Source organism: Limanda limanda, chromosome 13 (assembly GCF_963576545.1).
Source record: "Limanda limanda chromosome 13, fLimLim1.1, whole genome shotgun sequence".
In the NCBI taxonomy this organism is placed as follows: Eukaryota; Metazoa; Chordata; class Actinopteri; order Pleuronectiformes; family Pleuronectidae; genus Limanda; species Limanda limanda.
This window is the reverse complement of record NC_083648.1, coordinates 14,860,299-14,878,059: the sequence shown is the minus strand read 5'-3', so window position 1 is coordinate 14,878,059 and position 17,761 is coordinate 14,860,299. Positions and strand designations below refer to the sequence as shown.

The 17,761-nt window shown below is 42.3% G+C and overlaps 2 protein-coding genes across 2 annotated transcripts in view; both read right to left on the bottom strand.

Moving 5' to 3' along the window:
• Positions 1–11,486, bottom strand: part of camsap2b (calmodulin regulated spectrin-associated protein family, member 2b) — a 31,231-nt gene extending 19,745 nt beyond the window's left edge. Inside the window, exons 1-2 of the mRNA XM_061084324.1 lie at positions 11,348–11,486; positions 7,302–7,561 (exon numbers count right to left, since the gene is read on the bottom strand). Of these exons, the coding sequence (XP_060940307.1) occupies positions 7,302–7,561; positions 11,348–11,486 (399 nt within the window). The remainder of the gene's footprint in view (positions 1–7,301; positions 7,562–11,347) is intronic.
• Positions 11,487–12,796: 1,310 nt separating this feature from the next.
• On the bottom strand, positions 12,797–16,339 carry ticam1 (TIR domain containing adaptor molecule 1). The gene is made up of 2 exons (XM_061084148.1): positions 16,102–16,339; positions 12,797–15,910 (listed from the first exon to the last, which is right to left on the bottom strand). The coding sequence occupies exon 2, from the start codon at positions 15,769–15,771 to the stop codon at positions 14,047–14,049; it is 1,725 nt and encodes a 574-aa protein (XP_060940131.1). The 5' UTR covers positions 15,772–15,910; positions 16,102–16,339; the 3' UTR covers positions 12,797–14,046.
• Positions 16,340–17,761: the final 1,422 nt, after the last annotated feature.

Here is a 17,761-nt window from a genome sequence, read left to right as displayed (position 1 = left end):
GACCTACACCACATCCTTCCACCAAGTTTCATGGAAATCTATCCAGCAGTTTTTGCATATTCAATAAACAAGGCAGAAACGTAACCTCTTTGGTGGAGATCATAAATGCCACATCGCTCCTCTGTCTAAGATGCTTTACAACACTCAGCCATGTATCAACCTCACACTTCCAGCTTCTTTCTTATTGTTTGCTCCTGCATCACACAGGCTCCCCTCTGTGTGGATTCAGTAGCTCAGTAAGAGCACAAGTCTCTGCTGGGTAAGCAAAAGATCTTTCATGTTTCACACAGAGGTTTGAGAGCTACGTGTGTAGCATGTCGCAGCCTTTTCACTGTGCCTACTGTAAATCCATCATAAACCTGCTCAGCAGAGAGTTTTATCAAGTTTATCTCTAGAGAATCAATGTTTCTAAACACAATGTCTCTCATCTCCTTTCTAATGACTTTTTAAACCACTTCATACACTAAAATATCTATAGAACTACTTCATGGTGCAAAATTACCTTCACTTCAGTCCTAGACTTAATGTGAGTGCTATTTCTAAACATCGTCACCTACACAAAGCTTGACATTCTCCTGGCCTTTCTAGTCCCATTCCAGGCTGGCCAGACCAACAGACCTCCCCTTCCCTTTCCTGTCACACAACACGACTACTCGAAAACATGTGCGCTCTGTGTGTGTGCGCATGTGTGTGTGTGTGTGTGTGTTCTTACATCTGCTTACCTAAGCATCAGTGTCCTTTTCCAACCAAACTGTGCAAACATCTAAAGTCAGGTGTTCCATGACTCAGGAGACTCAAGCCAAAAGGCACAAACAAGCAGTTTGTGAGTCTGTACAAGTGAGTGTGTGCTGTCAGGCACAAGCCTCTATTCATAACCTCAGAGCCTCATGTAACGGCCAGTGTGACAAGTGTTTTCCTCACGGCAACGATCCTGAGCTACGATTCTTCGATTGCTACTGGAGCTCAGCGTCAGCACCACATGCTCCTCGTGCCAGTTCAAAACAGACGACTTAAAGAAATAGTATGTTACCTTATTTACATATTATTTTGACTTGTGTACATACATTATCTACATTGTTATCAGCAATATTCAAACCTAGAGAACTTCCAGTTTCCTTCAAGGCAACAGGACGTTTCATTTTGGTTGCCTTTCAAGTGTGTCGTATTTTTATTTTCCAGGGAAATGACGTATGATGTAAGCCAGTTAGCCAGTTAGCAAGTAAGTAATTTGCTGCGTTACATAAAAAAAAAAGAAAAAAAAAAGACAACAACTTATGATCTCTTCACAACATTATCAAACTAGGTCTTTTGTTTTTGTTTTGATTGACCAGGCAAATAAACATATATTGTGCATTTGAATGATTAACCAACTGTTGGTTGTTTTTCTGTAGCTCAATCATAATCATTGCATTATCAAATGATAGCTGTGAACAGGCAGACAATATGTCTGAATATTGATGCATGCTGGTTCACAATATGTAATATTGAATGTTACACCTGCAGTGAGTTTCATGAGTAAACAGGATTTTTTGTTTTGGTGCTGTACATGTGAGCCTGATATTGAACTGTTGAGGAAACAGCCTGAAGTCCTGCATCTTCAGGATATTGCCAGATATCTAACATAGCATGCATTCTGCTCCAGAGGAACAGTCTGAAGGATAGATGGACGGAGTGACGGGGAGAGAGAGAGAGAGAGAGAGAGAGAGAGAGAGAGAGAGAGAGAGAGAGAGAGAGAGAGAAAATCATGAAAACCCACTGAGCTTTTTCTGAACTAGTTTGCATAAAACTCCTAAATCTTAAATTTTTCTAAGAAGCTTATGGAGGGTTGTGTGTGTGTGTGTGTGTGTGTGTGTGTGTGTGTGTGTGTGTGTGTGTGTGTGTGTGTGTGTGTGTGTGTGTGTGTGTGTGACGTGTGTGTGTGTGTGTGCGTGTGCGTATGTGCGTATGTGCGGGCGAGCAGGGACACATCAATTTAATGGAGGTCGTGAGTTAAAGTCTGCATTTCAGCTTGAAAAAACGCTACATCATTAACAGTGAAGCATAGCAGTTTGACCTTCATTGGACAAACGTGTATGATTTCCAGATGTTCTACGGGGCTGTGCAATAAATATCAAAGTTCCTGGCTGGTAATTTCCACATCCATTCTTTATGCAAAGCTTAGCTAAGTCAATACTTGAAGGAGACATATGATGTTTTTTCAGTTTTTCCTTCCTCTGGTGTATTATATAGTTTTTTCTGTATATAAAAGGTCTGCAAATTTAAGGAAGCTCCTCTCCCCCACAGAAAGCACGGCTCCTGAAACACAACCTTCAGAATTGTGGTTGATGCATCCGCAGCATTTTGATGTCATGTGGTCCACCTGGCCAATTAGAGCAGACTTGGCTTCATCAGAGGAGTTAAAAAAAAAACAGGAGCTAAAACCAAGTGTTTTGGACAGAGGCTGAAAAGAGGAGCTGCAGCAATGGACAGTATGAGGCATGTGATGGCTTTTCTGAGCATTAGAGCATGTCAACCTTTACAAGTGATACAATTATGAATCTGAACATGACAATAAAATGTCTTATTTAGGGAAAATCGATTAAATTCAAATGTATTTGTAAAGCGCAAAATCATAATATATATTATCTCAAGACCAGGAACAGTTCCATCATGTTTCAGATTTAAAACGTCTATATGATAGCATAATTTAAAGTAAGTACATAAGTAAGAGATTCATATGTTTGAGATCATGTCAGAACTGCAGGGTATAAGTGCACAGTAAGTGGCTGTTAGAATATGTTAGGTCGTTAAATGTGGTCAGAGTGGAGATGCTCTCGGAAGAGATGAGTCTTCAATAGGATCATGACGACCGAAGCTGAACAGTCGCTCACCTCTCCAGAGTTGTAAAATCCTGTCTCCGAGTTTTATAAACAGCTGAGAGCAGTGTTTTGACGACTGATGAGGATTTAAACTCATGTAGCTCTAAAACTGAACCAGAATGCACTACTTATTTTCTCACTGGAGCCTGAAGCAACAGGCCCCAACCAAGACAGCCCCTAGTGTTGTTTTACTGCAGTGCTGTTTCCAGACTGTACAGACAGACACAGGCCCCCAGTGAAGGGAAGATAAATATTGTTCACATGCTACGGTCTTTGAGTAGGTCTGTCTGTGTCACAGTTTCATTATTGCACCGTTTCCCATGTGACATTTAATTAAACGCTAACCTATGTGTGTGTGTGTGTGTACACATATGTGAATGCACACTCTTTTGTACATATGGGTGTGTGACCAAGAGACAAAGAAGGCGACAGACAGACATTATCTGGAGATATCGTTTACATGTCTACAGACCTTTCTGAAATCCACTGGAAAGACGAAGCACTAATGTTGATAGTACAGCGCGGATTTAAAAGCCATGTGCCGTCTATTATCCCTTCACAAAGACCTCAAGGGTGTGTGTGTGTGTGTGTGTGTGTGTGTGTGTGTGTGTGTGTGTGTATGTGCATACAACTCCAAACCCTTCAGGGGCACAGACACACCTTATAAGGCTGTGGAAATGGCAGACACTGGTCATAAAGAGTTGTTAAGAGCGGCAGTACATTCGGGCACAATACAAGAGCATCAGTATTTGTTCTCAGGACTATGGCTGCGAGGGTGTGTGTGTGTGTGTGTGTGTGTGTGTGTGTGTGTGTGTGTGTGTGTGTGTGCGTGATCCTTGATCAAAGCAGGCATCTATAGGGAAGTACAAGCCAGCTGAGCAAACATATAAATCAAAGTAGATTCCGTCTCCGCACACACATCACAAGTGTCCTTCCGTCACAGGTTCACACACACTTATAAACTGACGTACATCTAAGAGACACAAGTGGTTTTATTGCACGAATTCACACGTTTGAGATGTGTGTGTGCAGCGTTGATTTCACTTAACCTTCAAGATGATGAAGGTTCATGCCACTGTCTGCACACAAATTAAATCATGGCTCCCGTTCTCATTCTCGTTCGCACAGAGCAAGAACGAGAAGATGGAGAAGTCATGGAGGAAGGGGAAATGTCACACACCCACACACACAAATGTTGCCTGCACCACTGATGGAAGCCTGACGTCTCGCTAGACGTGTGTGTTCGTGTGTGGGTGTTTGAAGAAGGGGTTAAAGGAGGGGTGTGGCAGAAAGGGGCTCTCATTTGTGCAACAGACGTGCTTTGCCTCACTGTGAGACCCCACCCCTCCACAGTGCTGCAGTGGTGCATATAACGTCCTCTCCTCTCCTCTCCTCTCCTCTCCTCTCTTCTCCTCTCCTCTCCTCTCAACTCCTCTCCTCTCCTCTCCTCTCCTCTCCTCTCCTCTCCTCTCCTCTCCTCTCCTCTCCTCTCCTCTCCTCTCCTCTCCTCTCCTCTCCTCTCCTCTCCTCTCCTCTCCTCTCCTCTCCTCTCGTTTAATTTCCTCTCCTCTCCTCCTCCTCTCTCCTCTCTCCTCTCTCCTCTCTCCTCTCTCCTCTCTCCTCTCTCCTCTCTCCTCTCTCCTCTCTCCTCTCTCCTCTCTCCTCTCTCCTCTTTCCAGATGGCCACATTAACAGTGGGTCTTTTCCACTCGTTCTCTGGCACACACATGTCATACCGCATGCCCGCCAAAAAGGCAATAACTTCCCCTTCCCCTCCACTACACTGTATCTTTCCCTCCCGCTGTACGACAGCACTTCTCCCCCTTTTTCCATTTCTCTTCTTGCAGACCTCCACACTCACCCTTTCCTTTCTTCTATTGCTCTACTTTCCTGCAAAAAAAGAACCTAAAAAAACTCAATCTTCCCCCCCTTCTCCCTCTATCCATGCTCCCCCTGACAGACTGCCACACTCCTCCTCCTCCTCCTCCTTCCTGACACGAGTTATTCTTCTGTTGCACACTATTTGGAAAACCATGAGGTCATCACTTTCTCTGCAGATATACAGTACTATGACCCATAATGAAAAGCCTGGACTACAGTGTGACTGAAATAATCCTGCTGAGTCCACAAATGCACACACACACAAAATCCTTTGCAGAACCAATCTAATGCATTCATAGTGTTGCAGCAGTAACACTAATGGACAGATTGACAATTATCCTGGTTGTGTGTTTGTGATACAAAGGAAGGTCAGTAGGAACAATCAGGCCTCATCAGGCTTAATTTGTTGCTAAGACTTTCCTCTAAATAACCTGGCATACACATTACAGACACACACACACACTTTCCCAGGTGTGACGTCCTCGATCAATGAGCGATGTAGCAAGCACGACCTACAGTGAACATTAAAATGTCCTTGGCTGCCGTCTTTGAATGATCACCTGGATCTGCAGAGAGCAAGCAGAGGGCGGACAAGAATTCAGCTACGACTTCAGAGAGGATGTGTGGGCACCGGTGGGTTTGATGAACTCTGCTTAAGCTTCGGTTAAATCATAAGGTGATAACAATGTTCTGGTTAATCCACACAGACAGGGATTGGATGAGGCAGAGTCAGGAAAGGCTAAACTGATAGAGGGAAAGATAGAAAATCCAAGGAGGAAGGAGAGAAGAAGCCCAGTTGTTGAGGAAAGAAAATAGTTAAAAAAAAGACAGAGAGACAGAGTGAGAGCATGGGAGGGAGGGGGCGTGTGTGCACTGCATTGCAGACACCTTTCGGCGTCAGCAGAAGTGCCAGGCTCCAGCCATGCGTGTGCTTCCCAGTGCATCTGCTACAAACTCATTCTCCTTTCATAGACGAATAAAACCAAACACGAATCCTTAATAAACTGTTGTTATGACCAGTAAAAGGTGAAAATATTATGTCATAGTGAGCCAATTAACCCATTAGTCAATAATTGTGATAATGGTTTAAGTGTATAAATATATACAAATAAAATGATCCACATTAGTTTCCTCCAGCCTTTCAAATATGAGGATTTTCTGCTTGTCCCTGTCTGGTATACTTTGATTCCCTTGGGTTTTGGACAGGTAGTCAGATTAAAAAAGCAATATGAAGACATCACACAACTGAAAGATGGACTTTTTTCTTATACAATAAATGACCAATTAATTCTAAAACAATAAGAGCTTGAATCAATATTGATGCAGCTTTATTATGTTCTTTCATTTCGTTCTAGATCCAGTATTGACAACATGATACTAGAATATTTCTTGGTGGTGTGAGGAGAGGCATGTAAGCCCTGGCCTGCGCCTTGTAATGACACAGAGACGGAACAGTGACTAATGGGTTGCTATAGGAAACCCGTCATTAGAGGTTTGTTGTTCCCTCAAGAGGACAGATCTTGGAAGGCGATCAAACAGTGGGACTTACGGAGCTGTACAGTACGTACGGACAAAATCACATATCATCTTATAACACTCTTTTTGTGTTGGATGAAGCACAGAGTAACATCCACTGATTAATTTGTGCTCGACGATTGATTGTCTGACAACCCTACTAACCCGGACTCTGTCAACAGGTTAAGTACTTGAATTAAGTATTTTATCAAGGAAATAGTCAAACATTTGCTATCACCAGCTTCAAAAATGAGTGAATTTGCTGCTTTTCTCTGAGGAATCTGGGAAGGTTATCTTTGGAATTGGGACAATTAATAAAAAGAATCCTTATCTATAGCTCTGTTTTATAAGCATGTGCGCTTACACATGCTGCAAATTAACAGATTGAGATCCAAATCAATTCAGCCCATTTCACACATTATATCTATATGGTTACTACTATATACGTATGAGGACATGTGTGAATGTGCACATTTAGATGCAGTGCAAAAAGGAAAGGTGCATGTGGATAAACTAAACACGTGCACAAACTACAGAAAATGTGATTATTTAAATGTATAATATGTAAATTCAGGCACTAAGGGTCCCTCAATCGAAACAAAACCTAGTTTTATGATGTCCTGAAGCAGAATGGCATCATGGGAGTTGTTGTCTCACCACCATGTTTAAAATGAGGTCATAAATTAAAGTTTTATTTATGTTACCCAGCAAATGCCAATCAATAATCATGATCCATTACGAGGGACTAATACAAACAGTGGCTAGCATTGTGTTCTTCCTTCTTCATATGGGTAAAGCCACCGATAAAGCAGATATGATGCAATTAAAAAGCGACCAAAATGAAACGGCTTTTAACCTTGAATAACATTGGGGATTTCTCAGAGTTTGAACATTGTTGGAAACATTATGGATAATGTACTCAACAACTCAACAAAATACATTTAGTTAATATAGATCTAGTCTTTTTTAGACATTCTAAAGAAGAATTGCTACATTTTGTTTCTTTCATCACTGAATACAGTCAGGTAGTGTGTCGTCTCCACTCACCATGTTTATAGGCGTGTTGGTCAGGTCTCTCTCTGTGACCAGTCGGTCCTGGTCGGTGACGTACAGGCCCTTCTGAGCCAGGGCCTGGATGACAGCGTTGTGTCCCAGCAAAGGTTTGACGGCATCGCTGCGGAGGATCAGGCTCCCAGCCCGGCAGTACAGCTCTGCAGACTGGAGCAGGCAGGCCACTGGTGGCTTCAGGTGCTCCTGGTTATACTGGTCCCTGTAGAAAGGCTCAGCGAGCTCCTCTGGTACGGCATCTGAGATGAGAGTGAGACACACAACATGAGTGAGGAGATTCATTTAGCTTTGTCCTCCTGTTCTACAGCTCCATTGCTGCTGAGATAAAAAAAGCTATGCTGCTATTCTTTCTGTATTTTAAGTATCTTTTGTTGTCATTTCTACGTGGCTTCCCTACACTGCAGCTCGGAGCCTCGCCATCAAAGCTCAAAGCTTGTTGCACGTGTACAATCACACACACACACACACACACACACACCATGAAATTATTGTATAGGAAAAATTAGAGGGAAATTGCAGTAGCTACTATAAGACATCTGTTTAGTTTGTGGTGAGCTGTGGCTTTTTAGGCATAGAGGGAGTTTTCACTGTTACAAAAATAAGCACACAAACGTCACATGTATATTTGTTGATGTGTTTTTTATCAATGTAGATCCAAACAGGACGGGAGATCTTATGAGCACAAAGCTTCAGTGTGTGTGTGTGTGTGTGTGTGTGTGTGTGTGTGTGTGCAACACGTTAGTCAGACTAGATCGTTGAATCGTAACTTGTGTGTGTGTATTCCTGGTGCGTTGGGTCATTTCCTCTCTAACCACCTCTGAATCACACTGAGAGAGACTAAGGACAAAAGAGGAATCTATCTTAAAGGTGCAGCTTGTTGTTCACCACCTCTCCTAAAATATCATAACTTTAAGAAGCAAGTCAGCTCAACAAAACTCCCTAATAAAATCTAATATTTCAAGTCCAGTTCAAGCTAAAACATTCATTAACATCTCAGCAGATAGAAACATTTAGTGACGTTCTACAGACAGATCATATTGGAAAAAACATTTGTTTTTTAAGCACGCAGGACTTTCTGGGTTCATGAAAAACTGCCTCGTCAAGTGAAACCCTTTTCCTTTGTGTTGGCCATCAAAGAGGAAACAGACAGGAAGTAGCTGCCACAGGAAGTCCAGGCACGTAGAAGACTGCTCCCCTGGAGACCCCCGGGATCACAGCTCAGCATACACAACCTAACAGTCAGCAGTGCTTATCTCTGCTGCTTTACTGCTCTTTACTAGAAAAACAAATTCACTTGAGTTTGTCATCTAGGTTGACAAAAGATTATTTGGCTTCAGTTTTGGGAGCTGTCGTGTCGTCCATCTTTATTTACTTAAGAAGCAAGGAATTGAACCTTACAATCATTTCAAAGCTCTCTATAGCAACAAAATCCACATGTCAGAAACAGGAAAGAGAGCCGAGTTCTCCCTCGGCTCTCCTTCCTCACACTTCACTACTGTTGGGGATATTGATTAGTAAGAACTATAACATTTCCAGCCTTCTAAATGCAGCTGATGAATGATCATGAATGGAAATTTTGGGCATTGGCAACCTGCGGTGATGCTGGTCACGTACGTGCTGGGAAGTGAATGGGACAGAGGAGTCAGGCCTGAATCATTGAGGAGGTTTAAGTATTGACAACAAGATACAGCATATTTTTAGAAACTCACTATAAAGTGATGTTTGGTACATTTGAAGTCCAGAACTGATAAGACTAACAGGTTAAGCAAATGTATCTCATATCCCACAATGGTGATCTGTACCCAGACTCTCACCTAATGTCAGCTGGGATTAGCTCCAGCTCCCCCCTCGAAGTGTTCAATTTGAAAGTGTCAAAGATCATTTTCAAATGGAAATTGGACTAAATATCTAATACAAAATCACAAATTTCAGCTGAGCTCCTCTTCTTTTTCTTTCTTTACCGACTGCCATGCTCTACTGTACAGGCAAATCCATCTCTTTAAAGTTTCAGCTGTTGAGAAATTTGTAACATCTCGACACAGGATTCAAACAGGATTCAAACCATCAACCGGACGTCAGAACTAGGCCGAACAAGGCTCAGAGGACTGGTTATGAATTGGGCCACAGATCTCGGCGGTGCTGCAGGGAGTTGAAACTGTGTCAGTGGTGGGACGGGACAAAACAAGGAGGCGGAGCCTGGTAACAGCCAACAGGTCCTGTTGAACAAATCCCGTATCTCTCACATATTACTGTTTTACATCTTGTTTGGAGAAAAGAGGAGGTGTGCAGCTTTATTGACTCCCAGTGTTGGATCAATGGCCGTGATTCAGGTCTCTCTTTTGATCTGGCTCTTTCTAGGTTTGTCTGTCAGTGGCGGCCGCTCATTGGCTCAGAGTGCAGTCCACGCAGGAGCAGCTGTTTAAGCATTCACTAGGAACTGGAGTAAACCTCTGGGCTTGGAGCAGGCAGGAATAACTCAGTCTCTATGAGGCAGGCCGCCAGAGCTGCTTCCAGACCACAGTGGGGACAGGAGACAGGACTGGGATACGTACATGAAGTATAAAATATTGAGAGAAGTCCCTATAATAACTGTCAAGGATATAAAACTATAGCTGTCGATAGCTTGTGCTGTATGAGCCATACGTATACTATACAGAGGTTTACTGGAAAGTGGAGTTGAAACTCTCTCTCCTGGTTGATTAATCAATTCATTGACGTACAGAAAATGAAAAAGCATCTGTGTTAAATACTGATTAATCCTGTAATTAATTTGTTATGTATAATGTGTTCACTGGTGTCTGAACTCTCAACTGGAAACAGTTTCAGCTTTTCTTTGTCTTGTATGACTGGAAAATACACAGAATGTATTTGAGCTGCTGAATAGAATGTGCCAGGTGGGGTCTGCAATCTAAGAGTTGTTATCCATCTTAAGCTAATTAAGCTGTGTCACTTTTACCGCGGGCTCATAATCACTCACAGGCCCATTTAGTCAAGTGTAATGTAAAACATAAACAGCTCAACCTTACTTAAAATAGAATGGGTTACTAATTCCCTGATTCAAATGTGTCTGTAAAGTGAACAATTAGTTTTGTTATAGGCTGTGAGTTTAGGAAGATTGCAGTTTACAACGTTGTGTATCGCGATACAAGGTTGTTGACATTGATGTTCCTAATATGTCACTCAATTATCTGATAGTTAACGCACCAAACTATTATCCACTTAACTGAAAAAGTGCTTCCCAGACTTCTAATAACTGCAGTTATCGTTTGAATCACGGAAACTATGACCTTGTGTGTGGATTCGTCATCAGACAGCAAAAAGACTGACAGAGAAGATGTGTGTTATCTAACAGGTCTGTGGCCTGACTTCTGCAGCAGGGGAATAATAAGCATTAGGCAAGCAACAGGTTCAACCACTAATCCTGTGACACGAGCAGGGATGTGGTGGGTTTGACCCGTGACCTCAATGGAGGGATTCTAACCCTGCAGTAAACAGAAATACACCCAGAAGCCAAACATATCATATATTTTACATTATTTTGATGGATGAAGAAGACTTTGGTCCACAGTCCTGGGTAACATATCTGTAACATATTATTTCTGTATCTTTGTGATCTTCAAATTGATTTTATTATTACATTTATAACTGTTTCCTATTGTTTGCCTTCAACTTTTCATTTGAAACTTGTGAAACACCTTGTAATTGTGTTTTTAAATGTGCTATATATAGTCTATCATGTATATATTATTCATTACCTTTTCTGACTGTGGTAATTACTTTTCATTCAGCTGCTGCTGTTTCATAGACCAGACAGATTAAACATGTCTGCTATCTATAATGAGAGAGGACGATCTAAGTGAGTATAACTAGTCTAATTGGAGTCAGGCTGCAGACTGCCGTTTACAAAAATGTTCCCACTGGTCCCAACACAGCATCCCAATGTCAGATCATTATCTTAACCCTGTTTTCCGCTCATCAGATCCACCCGAGAACAAACTGGGAGAGACCGAGGAGGCGCCACCTACCCGAGCCGAAAGCCTTGGCCACCAGCCACGTCAGGCTGCAGGAGACCTTGGCCCTGGTGAAGTCGTAGTGGTCGAAGCTCTTGATGGCGGGGACGATGAAGGTCCGTCTCATCCCTCGGTCGTCTGCCGCATCTCCCATCTTCTCCTCGGTGTGGGGATCCCTCCGCAGCAGCAGCAGCAGCAGCAGCTGGAGGAGCAGCAGTCAGCCAGAGGATGACATCCCGTCCACAGGAATTCCAATGCTCAAAAAAAAAAATTCCTCTCGCCCTGAGAAGAAGAAAAAAAACTTTGAGCGTGGCTCGGTGGAGAGCACGACGACTCCCGGGTTACATGAGCTCCACCATCCCGGGGTGTGATGTCCTGGTGTTGGAGTTCGATCCCGGATCAGTGACAGCACGACGCAGCTGATCAGAAGCAGCCTTCCCGGAGATAGCCTCCATTCCCTGGGTTTATTCTCCTCGACATAACGGAGCGGCTGTGGGCCAGAGGAGGATTTCAGACCCAGCCGCACCACAGCAGCCCCGCTTCACACACAGCGCCTGAAGATCCTGTTTGAGACCATGTTGTTCCGCCTTCTCTTTCCTAACTGTTTATCTCCCCCCCTCTCCCTCTCTCTCTCCCTCCTTCTCTTCTCCGCGTTGTCTTCTCTGCGCTTTTCCTGCCGCACTGACCGGAGGATGGAGCGCACTGCGCATGCGTAAAACACCCACCTCGTCTATTCATTCTGATAGGAGTTTAGTTTACCACAGAGGATAAAAATATAATGCAAACAAGGTGGAGTTGACTGGAAGGAGGGATTTCGACTAAATCCCCAAAAAGTCCCGCTGAGAAATTGAGAAATTAAATAGCTTTGGAAATGTCTTCTCCCCCCCCACCACCCCCGCCTGCAGAGTGATAATAGCTGTAGAAAAAGTTGTAAGAAAGATGTCATGAGCACACAGCTGTAGTTTGAATCTTTTTACCTCGCTTTGACTCAAAGGAACATCGAGGTGATTTGGGCTACAGCACGAACAGTTTAAAAGACATTAAGTAACCTCCACCCCACAAAAACACAATTAATAATGTTAAATAAATCCCACATGTGAAAAAAAACATGTCCTTATAATGACAAATTCATAGCAGTAAAATACTGTTTATATTAAGTTATATATTATATAGTTTATATATTGTTTCTGGTAGAAATGTATTCACTAAGTTTCAGCAATATGTCCTATGTCTATGAATAGAGCATGCGGGTCTCAAACTTAAATTAGCTTGGCATTGACCACTGCATATTGTCATTTCGTAGGAAGGTCACTTTAACATTTAAATACTACAATACAGTGCAATATTTCTGAAAATATACTTAAACATTTTTTTTTTAACTAGAAATGGATTTGTATTTGGATCGGCAGCAGATTTATTTGGATTGCACACTCACAGATATCAGTAAATATGTTTTTCCACCAAGATCCATGAATATTTTATTGAGAAATCAACATTCACACAAAAAAAACTTATTTCGCTTTGTTAATGAAAGTGGAAAAAAGAGAAACCATCTGCCCCCCCAACAAGTCATGGAAATCGGTTCAGTAGCTTTAGCGTAAACCTGCAAACAAAAAAACTAACACAAATGAAAACATAACCTATTTGGTGGAGGAAATTAAGTACATTTTACTTTAAATCATTGCTCACCTAAACCAGTGTTTGATGGAATATATTATTTTTATTCATAATGAAATTTTTTCCTTCTTGAATACCGATGCAGAGAAGGATTTAGATATTTTTCCACCAATGAATGAAACCCAGATTAGCAGTGACTGTATTTGAGAAAACAACAACACATATACATGGGTCAACATGTACATCCCATCAGCAGCCATATACATTGAGAACGTTCAGATATCACTCACACAGAGTGGACAACAGTACCAAAAAAAAAATCATAATAATAAAGCATCTTTCAAACTCAGTTAAAAGTGCAAAAGAAAGCTGATAAACACAGTAAAGAAGAGTTGATGAAGAAGAGGGCAATATGGCCGTGCATGATCCTGAGCGGATCGGTACAGTCTCACAAATCATTAAATCGATTTTGTGACAACCTGCTGCCTGCTCCTCTGCAACTACAACAATACAAGTGTTGCCACACAAGGAAAAAAATAGTGCAAATGAGATCATATAAAAATCAAGATCATTGACAAATATTTAGGAAATTGCTCCAAAAGAAAAATCTGTTAAATCTGGACAGTTACTGTTGAAATATTTCGTCATACAACATACAGAACGTTTTAAAATTCAGATATTACTCCATGTCTTGTAGCTCTCTGACAACAGAGCAGTGATGCTGTTGGATGACGCTTCACTTATAAAGGGTGATAAGGAGCCAGGAGGAAAGTGCAACAACACTGCACCCTAGTGTCTGCATTGACTCTACGCAGCTGAGGAGGTCAGGAAGTGCATGTCACATATCGGTCAGTAGATGGCGCTCCCGAGCTAAACTTTCATCTAAAAAGGTCTGTGTACCATAACTTAGCAGTAGGTGAAACAAACAGGTCAAAATACAATAAAACAATCGACAGTGATTAGCTCATAGTGTTTGTTGTAGCTCAAATATTTTATAATTTAGAAAATTTGATGAATTAGATAATTTTCAAGACACAAATAGACCTTGGAAAATATCTGGTTTTGTTGTGTTTTTTGAAGTATTTTCCTATGTGAGTTTATTGCTTCTTCTCAGAATAAAATGTATCATCTTCGACTGCATCTCCACATTGATACACAGTCATTTGGTTGTCATTACCGATTATTATATTTGAAGCATGCTCAATATGGATGTTTTGATGCGGTTGGCACCTAGCCATGCAGTCACCCCCTTCCTGTTCACTGGCACCTAGCAGGAGCTTTTGTGTCATTAAAAGATTCATGTTCTCCTGTTGGATCAGCTTCTTTTGACACTGGTGTAGTCGCTTTAGTTCCTCCTGTCTCTCCTTCTGACTTCTCATTCTCTGCCCCTCTTCCCAGATTCCCTTTTGTCTTTTAATTTTTGCTGGAGACAAAGATTGTTTTACCTTTCTGACAAAGCTCCTGTTCTCCTCTAGCGGAACTATTGTTTTGAGAACCATGGGCATGCTCTCTCTCGGCAGGCTGTTCTCCTGTGGCAGCAGAGGGATAACCGTGTTGTGCTTGTGTTGGTTGTTGATGGAGTTGATCAGGGCGGTGTCTGTCTCCGTCTGCAACATGCGAGTGTTGAAGTTGCGGGTGAGAAGCAGCAGGGTGAAGGCTGAGTTGTTGATAGCGTCCTCCACGCACCTCAGGGTGCTCTTTCCAGGGATGGCAAACTCTGAGAAAGTCGCACCTTCATAGCCAGTGACCGATTCCATTCTTTCCCTCAAGCTCTCGGCCACGTCTATGTCCTCTGGTGAATGCAGGATTACAAATGCATAAAAAATAGCCCCCTCCTCTTCTGCATCTTCACTTTCATGCATGTCATCTGGAACAGGTACCTTGGGGACACACGTGTTTGCTGCAGTAGGTAGTTCACAGTTTGGTAGGATGCTTGGTTTGGTGGTTTGAGTTGGAGTGAGAATCTGAATGTCCGACTTACTGCGCAGTGCTGAGGGTGGTGTGTGCATCTTTGAGTCTTTCTTTGTTTCAAGCGGAGCTGGTTCATTGGATTTAGGCTTCTCAGATGAGGGAGACTGCCCACGTGCAACGAGACAAATGTTCAGATGGGGTTGATCGATTGCTTCTGGGGATATTTTGTCCACTTCGAAAAGGGCTGTTGGGGGGATACTAATTTCTAGATGAGATGGGTATGAGGGCATTGAGGAGCTCGCCTCGAGGGGGCTGGCAAGGCTGTAAACTCGCTCTGACCGATTCGTAATTGTTAAGGTTTCATCCAGGCTTCTCTGAGCATCAGGCCCTGACTGGAGGTCTCTTGAGGAGCACATCCACTCTTCAAACTGAGGCCCACAGACATTTTTAGCTTCCTCTCTGAGTGGATCATATTCCAGATTCTCACAACTGCTTGTTTTTTGGCCATCAACAGAAACGGCTCTCTGATAGGCCAAATTCCTCAGGTTCTGATCGCAAAGACTCTTCTCTGACAAAACCTTGAAAATTCGAGCCAACACGGCCAAAGATTCTCCTGTAAACTCTTGTAAATCACCACAGTAATCCCTAAAATCTTCTAATTTACCTCCACTCATTCTCCACCTTTCAGCCAGATGTTTGGCGAGGCCATTGTCCTTCAGCAGCTGGAGTTTGTTCAGGACCTGCTCCTCTCTCTGGAGGAGGATCAGACACAGGACGTATATGATATCATCCTCAGGAGACTCACCCAGCCCGAAAGTCAAGCTCACCAGTCGCTCCGAAGACGCTTTGAGTAATATGTCAAAGACGTCTCGCAGTCCCGTCCCCTGTCTTTCTTGTTCTTCGTGACTCATTTTCAGCTGTTCTTGCTACTCCACCTTCAGACGTTAACAGGACGTGGCAGGGTCACGGGGGATTCTCCAACTTCGTCTCTTGTCTCTCATTGTTTCAGAAACGTCGGAGAGGTGCACGAGTTTGAGGCCATTCTTGCATCTTTAAAGATATGAAAACAACAAGCCTTCAGAAATGGTGCGGTCTTAACAGGAATGTTTGCTTTAAATTACATAACACTTTCAAGTGAGTTTGTAAAAGTAGGTCAAATGAAATTGTATAAATGAACATGTGTTTTATTGCTTCATTTCGACCTGTTACAGCAATGTATAGAGAATCGGACAGTTGCTCACCGGCATTGAGGTCCAGGTGCCAAAAACAATGAACTTTGAGTTTGCTTCCAGCTTGAATAAGGAAGTCACTCAGAGGATCTCTATTCCAGCTGAGTTCAGCCGAGAGAAAAGTCTTTCTCTGTCAACAGGAAGCTCTGGATCCACGCCTGAGATCCAGCTGCCTCGGCCCCACTTTGTTCTGTTAGTCTTGTCAAACTTTTGCAGTCCAGTTGATCAGAGGACGAACCTGTGGCAGCTGCAGGCCTCTGTCTCTGAAGCAAGGCAGCACACAATGATGATGTCACAGCTTGTAAAGTAAGGAACCTCATGAGGGACAAAAGACAAAACCAGGAAGAGGAATGACTATGTGAAAAAAGGCACAGTTCTCCACTTAACCAATGGCAGAGGTGGAGGAAGAACATTTAGTATATATAGACGGATGGATAGATAGATAGATAGATAGATAGATAGATAGATAGATAGATAGATAGATAGATAGATAGATAGATAGATAGATAGATAGATAGATAGATAGATAGATAGATAGATAGATAGATAGATAGATAGATAGATAGATAGATAGATAGATAGATAGATAGATAGATAGATAGATAGATAGATAGATAGATAGATAGATAGATAGATAGATAGATAGATAGATAGATAGATAGATAGATAGATAGATAGATAGATAGATAGATAGATAGATAGATAGATAGATAGATAGAAGGATGGATGGATGGATGGATGGATGGATGGATGGATGGATGGATGGATGGATGGATGGATGGATGGATGGATGGATGGATGGATGGATGGATGGATGGATGGATAGATAGATAGATAGATAGATAGATAGATAGATAGATAGATAGATAGATAGATAGATAGATAGATAGATAGATAGATAGATAGATAGATAGATAGATAGATAGATAGATAGATAGATAGATAGATAGATAGATTTGTCTCACACGTTTGATAATGTAAAGTATAAATCAAGTGAAGTAGAAACAAGTAAAGATATTTGCTCATATATATATAAAGAGGAGTAAAAGTCCAAAGTACCAAAAAATAAATCGACTACTTTGTCGTATACCATCACTGCCCAATGCAAACATGCAGAGCCATGAGTTGTGGCCTACTTTGTCAAACTAAATCAACTTTTACTTGTTCAAATCTCTTATAACATAGTAAATCTACTGAGAAATAAAGAGCTTGTGATTAGTGTGGAAGTGCTTCAGCTCCTCGTGCACAATAGGCGCCGAAGAGAGAGAGGAATTCTGGCTTTTCCCCCTCTCTGCTGAGAGGCAAGTGTATTTTTATCCGCGGAGGAAACCTCTAACCCTGTATTTACCAGGGGTGGGGTCACACCAGGCAGAGTGCAAGCCAAGATCATATCCTTCACTGCAGGGGCAGACAGAGAGCCTCACTGTACGAAATGCTGAGTGCAGTGCAATATGTTTACTGTATGACCACTTCTAAGAGATTACAGCAACTCTATAGGAAGCTTGGTTTCTGTGCCTGCCTAAAAATATGGCTATTGTGAGACTGGTATGTATGTTTCTTTTACCGAATAAAGTGTCACCATTCAGCTGAGTTATAAAGCACATACGGCAAGGCAATGGCTCTGTTGTTTTAAGCATAAGCCCATTCATGGCCTACAGCCGAGCGCACCAAG